Source organism: Oncorhynchus mykiss, chromosome 25 (assembly GCF_013265735.2).
Source record: "Oncorhynchus mykiss isolate Arlee chromosome 25, USDA_OmykA_1.1, whole genome shotgun sequence".
Classification (NCBI taxonomy): Eukaryota; Metazoa; Chordata; class Actinopteri; order Salmoniformes; family Salmonidae; genus Oncorhynchus; species Oncorhynchus mykiss.
The window spans coordinates 41,308,139-41,313,138 of record NC_048589.1 but is presented as its reverse complement, the minus strand read 5'-3'; the positions used below and the strand labels follow the sequence as shown (position 1 = coordinate 41,313,138).

Genomic DNA, 5,000 nt, shown 5'->3' with positions numbered 1-5,000 from the left:
GAAGCTGTTTCTGTAGAACAATACAAACTATTAAAATACACTATTGAACTTAATACAGAAATCAATCAATAACAAATGGATAAACATATCAATAAATACAGTATATACATGTATAAATCAATCAATAAATACAGTATATACATGTACAGTGCCTTGCGAAAGTATTCGGCCCCCTTGAACTTTGCGACCTTTTGCCACATTTCAGGCTTCAAACATAAAGATATAAAACTGTATTTTTTTGTGAAGAATCAACAACAAGTGGGACACAATCATGAAGTGGAACGACATTTATTGGATATTTCAAACTTTTTTAACAAATAAAAAACTGAAAAATTGGGCGTGCAAAATTATTCAGCCCCCTTAAGTTAATACTTTGTAGCGCCACCTTTTGCTGCGATTACAGCTGTAAGTCGCTTGGGGTATGTCTCTATCAGTTTTGCACATCGAGAGACTGAAATGTTTTCCCATTCCTCCTTGCAAAACAGCTCGAGCTCAGTGAGGTTGAATGGAGAGCATTTGTGAACAGCAGTTTTCAGTTCTTTCCACAGATTCTCGATTGGATTCAGGTCTGGACTTTGACTTGGCCATTCTAACACCTGGATATGTTTATTTTTTAACCATTCCATTGTAGATTTTGCTTTATGTTTTGGATCATTGTCTTGTTGGAAGACAAATCTCCGTCCCAGTCTCAGGTCTTTTGCAGACTCCATCAGATTTTCTTCCAGAATGGTCCTGTATTTGGCTCCATCCATCTTCCCATTAATTTTAACCATCTTCCCTGTCCCTGCTGAAGAAAAGCAGGCCCAAACCATGATGCTGCCACCACCATGTTTGACAGTGGGGATGGTGTGTTTAGCTGTGTTGCTTTTACGCCAAACATAACGTTTTGCATTGTTGCCAAAAAGTTCAATTTTGGTTTCATCTGACCAGAGCACCTTCTTCCACATGTTTGGTGTGTCTCCCAGGTGGCTTGTGGCAAACTTTAAACAACACTTTTTATGGATATCTTTAAGAAATGGCTTTCTTCTTGCCACTCTTCCATAAAGGCCAGATTTGTGCAATATACGACTGATTGTTGTCCTATGGACAGAGTCTCCCACCTCAGCTGTAGATCTCTGCAGTTCATCCAGAGTGATCATGGGCCTCTTGGCTGCATCTCTGATCAGTCTTCTCCTTGTATGAGCTGAAAGTTTAGAGGGACGGCCAGGTCTTGGTAGATTTGCAGTGGTCTGATACTCCTTCCATTTCAATATTATCGCTTGCACAGTGCTCCTTGGGATGTTTAAAGCTTGGGAAATCTTTTTGTATCCAAATCCGGCTTTAAACTTCTTCACAACAGTATCTCGGACCTGCCTGGTGTGTTCCTTGTTCTTCATGATGCTCTCTGCGCTTTTAACGGACCTCTGAGACTATCACAGTGCAGGTGCATTTATACGGAGACTTGATTACACACAGGTGGATTGTATTTATCATCATTAGTCATTTAGGTCAACATTGGATCATTCAGAGATCCTCACTGAACTTCTGGAGAGAGTTTGCTGCACTGAAAGTAAAGGGGCTGAATAATTTTGCACGCCCAATTTTTCAGTTTTTGATTTGTTCAAAAAGTTTGAAATATCCAATAAATGTCGTTCCACTTCATGATTGTGTCCCACTTGTTGTTGATTCTTCACAAAAAAATACAGTTTTATATCTTTATGTTTGAAGCCTGAAATGTGGCAAAAGGTCGCAAAGTTCAAGGGGGCCGAATACTTTCGCAAGGCACTGTATAAATCAATCAATAAATACAGTATATACATGTATAAATCAATCAATAAATACAGTATATACATGTATAAATCAATCAATAAATGAATATAAAATATATATAAATAATAAACAATATATTGAGACATATAAATAATGAATAAATTATGTTCTACATTAATATATAGATAGCTGTAGGAATAGAAACATGATGTTCTACATTAATATATAGATAGCTTTTGGAATATAAACGTGTCACGTTTCAAACTCAACTTTTGCCACTTTTCAAACAAATGGACATATTTACAACTCACTACCAAAGCTTGAAGTGCGTGGTGTGTGTGTTTGTGTTTGTGTGTGTCTGTGTGTTGTGTCTGTGTATGTGTCTCTGTGTTGTGTCTCTCTGTGTGTGTGTGTGTGTGTGTGTGTGTGCATCCCCTCACCTGCATATCCTCTAGCTGTAGTTTGAGTTGTCGTCTCTCCTCTTGCCTCTTCTCCTGTCTGACACACACCAGCTGGGTAAAGGACTGTTGTTGCTGCTGGGGGAGACGCTGCTTTCTCTTGTTCTCCCTGTACACCTCGCCTCTAGTCTCCCCCCGACTCTCCCTGTACCCCTCTCCCCCTCTTGAGAGAGACCCAGGGCTGGGAGGCTGCAGTGGGGGACAGTTCCTCTCCCTGTCCTCTCTTCTCCCCGTCTTGTTCCCTTTCTCTCGGTCCCTGTCCCTCTCTCTGGGATGGAGAGCAGGTGGAGCAACGCAGGGGGAATGGCTCATGCCCCGAATGATGTTCTCCACCCTGGCCCGTTTGGCACGCAGGTGCTCGTCCGTGAGGCGCTCCAGGTCCAGAGGGGTGAGAGAGGGGTGGGGGGGAGGGGGGCGGCCGAAGGGGGGGAGGCAGGGGGAGGAGGGGGCAGGAGAGGGGGCGAGGGGGCTGTCTCTGTCTCGGGAGGAGTTACTGCAGACATCCTCCGCTTGGAAATCTGACCCAGCGCTGGAGAGACCGCCACTACCCTGGAAGAAAGGAACGGATGGATGGATGGATGGATGGATAGATAGATGGATGGATGGATAAATAGATAGATGGATGGATGGATAAATAGATAGATAGATGGATGGATAAATGGATAGATAAATAGATGGATGGATAAATAGATGGATGGATAAATGGATAGATGGATGGATGGATAAATGGATAGATGGATGGATGGACAGACGGATGGATGGATGAATAAATGGATGGATGGATGGATGGATGAATAGATGGATGGATAAATAGAGGGATGGATAGATGAATGGATAAATAGATGGATGGATAAATAGATGGATGGATAAATAGAGGGATGGATAGATGGATAAATAGATAGATGGATGGATGGATAAATAGATAGATGGATGGATGGATAAATGGATAGATGGATGGATGGACAGACGGATGGATGGATGAATAAATGGATGGATGGATGGATGAATAGATGGATGGATAAATAGAGGGATGGATAGATGAATGGATAAATAGATGGATGGATAAATAGATGGATGGATAAATAGAGGGATGGATAGATGGATGGATAAATAGATGGATGGATAAATAGATGGATGGATGAATAGACAAATAGATGGATGGATGGATGAATAGATGGATGGATGAATAGACAAATAGATGGATGGATGGATGGATGGATAAATAGATGGATGGATAAATAGATGGATGGATAAATAGAGGGATGGATAGATGGATGGATAAATAGAGGGATGGATAGATGGATGGATAAATAGATGGATGGATAAATAGAGGGATGGATAAATACATGAATGGATAAATAGATGGATGGATAAATAGAGGGATGGATAAATAGATGGATGGATAAATAGAGGGATGGATAGATGGATGGATGGATAAATAGATGAATGGATAAATAGAGGGATGGATAAATAGATGGATGGATAAATAGAGGGATGGATAGATGGATGGATAAATAGATGAATGGATAAATAGATGGATGGATAAATAGATGAATGGATAAATAGATGAATGGATAAATAGATGGATGGATAAATAGATGGATGGATAAATAGAGGGATGGATAGATGGATGGATAAATAGATGAATGGATAAATAGATGAATGGATAAATAGATGAATGGATAAATAGATGAATGGATAAATAGATGAATGGATAAATAGATGGATGGATAAATAGATTAATGGATAAATAGATGAATGGATAAATAGATGGATGGATAGATGGATGGATAAATAGACGAATGGATAAATAGATGAATGGATAATTAGATGAATGGATAAATAGATGAATGGATAAATAGATGAATGGATAAATAGATGAATGGATAAATAGATGAATGGATAAATAGATGGATGGATAAATAGATGAATGGATAAATAGATGAATGGATAGATGGATGGATAAATAGATGAATGGATAGATGGATGGATAAATAGATGAATGGATAAATGGATGGATAAATAGATGGATAAATATATGGATGGATAAATAGATGGATGGATAAATAGAGGGATGGATAGATGGATGGATAAATAGATGGATGGATAAATAGATGGATGGATGAATAGACAAATAGATGGATGGATGGATGAATAGATGGATGGATGAATAGACAAATAGATGGATGGATGGATGGATGGATAAATAGATGGATGGATAAATAGATGGATGGATAAATAGAGGGATGGATAGATGGATGGATAAATAGAGGGATGGATAGATGGATGGATAAATAGATGGATGGATAAATAGAGGGATGGATAAATACATGAATGGATAAATAGATGGATGGATAGATGGATGGATAAATAGATGGATGGATAAATAGAGGGATGGATAAATAGATGGATGGATAAATAGAGGGATGGATAGATGGATGGATAAATAGATGAATGAATGGATAAATAGATGGATGGATAAATAGATGAATGGATAAATAGATGAATGGATAAATAGATGGATGGATAAATAGATGGATGGATAAATAGAGGGATGGATAAATAGATGAATGGATAAATAGATGAATGGATAAATAGATGGATGGATAAATAGATGAATGGATAAATAGATGAATGGATAGATGGATGGATAAATAGATGAATGGATAAATAGATGAATGGATAAATAGATGAATGGATAAATAGATGGATGGATAAATAGATGAATGGATAAATAGATGAATGGATAAATAGATGAATGGATAAATAGATGGATGGATAAATAGATGAATG

The 5,000-nt window shown here is 38.4% G+C and overlaps 1 protein-coding gene across 2 annotated transcripts in view; it reads right to left on the bottom strand.

Moving 5' to 3' along the window:
* The window catches only part of LOC110504259 (prospero homeobox protein 1-like), a 53,318-nt gene that overhangs the window by 37,611 nt on the left and 10,707 nt on the right, over positions 1-5,000 (bottom strand). For both annotated transcript variants that reach the window (XM_036962870.1, XM_036962871.1), the window contains exons 3-4: positions 2,190-2,756; positions 1-10 (exon numbers count right to left, since the gene is read on the bottom strand). The exon at positions 1-10 is cut by the window's left edge and continues 1,190 nt beyond it. In XM_036962870.1, coding sequence (XP_036818765.1) covers positions 1-10; positions 2,190-2,756 — 577 coding nt within the window. The remainder of the gene's footprint in view (positions 11-2,189; positions 2,757-5,000) is intronic.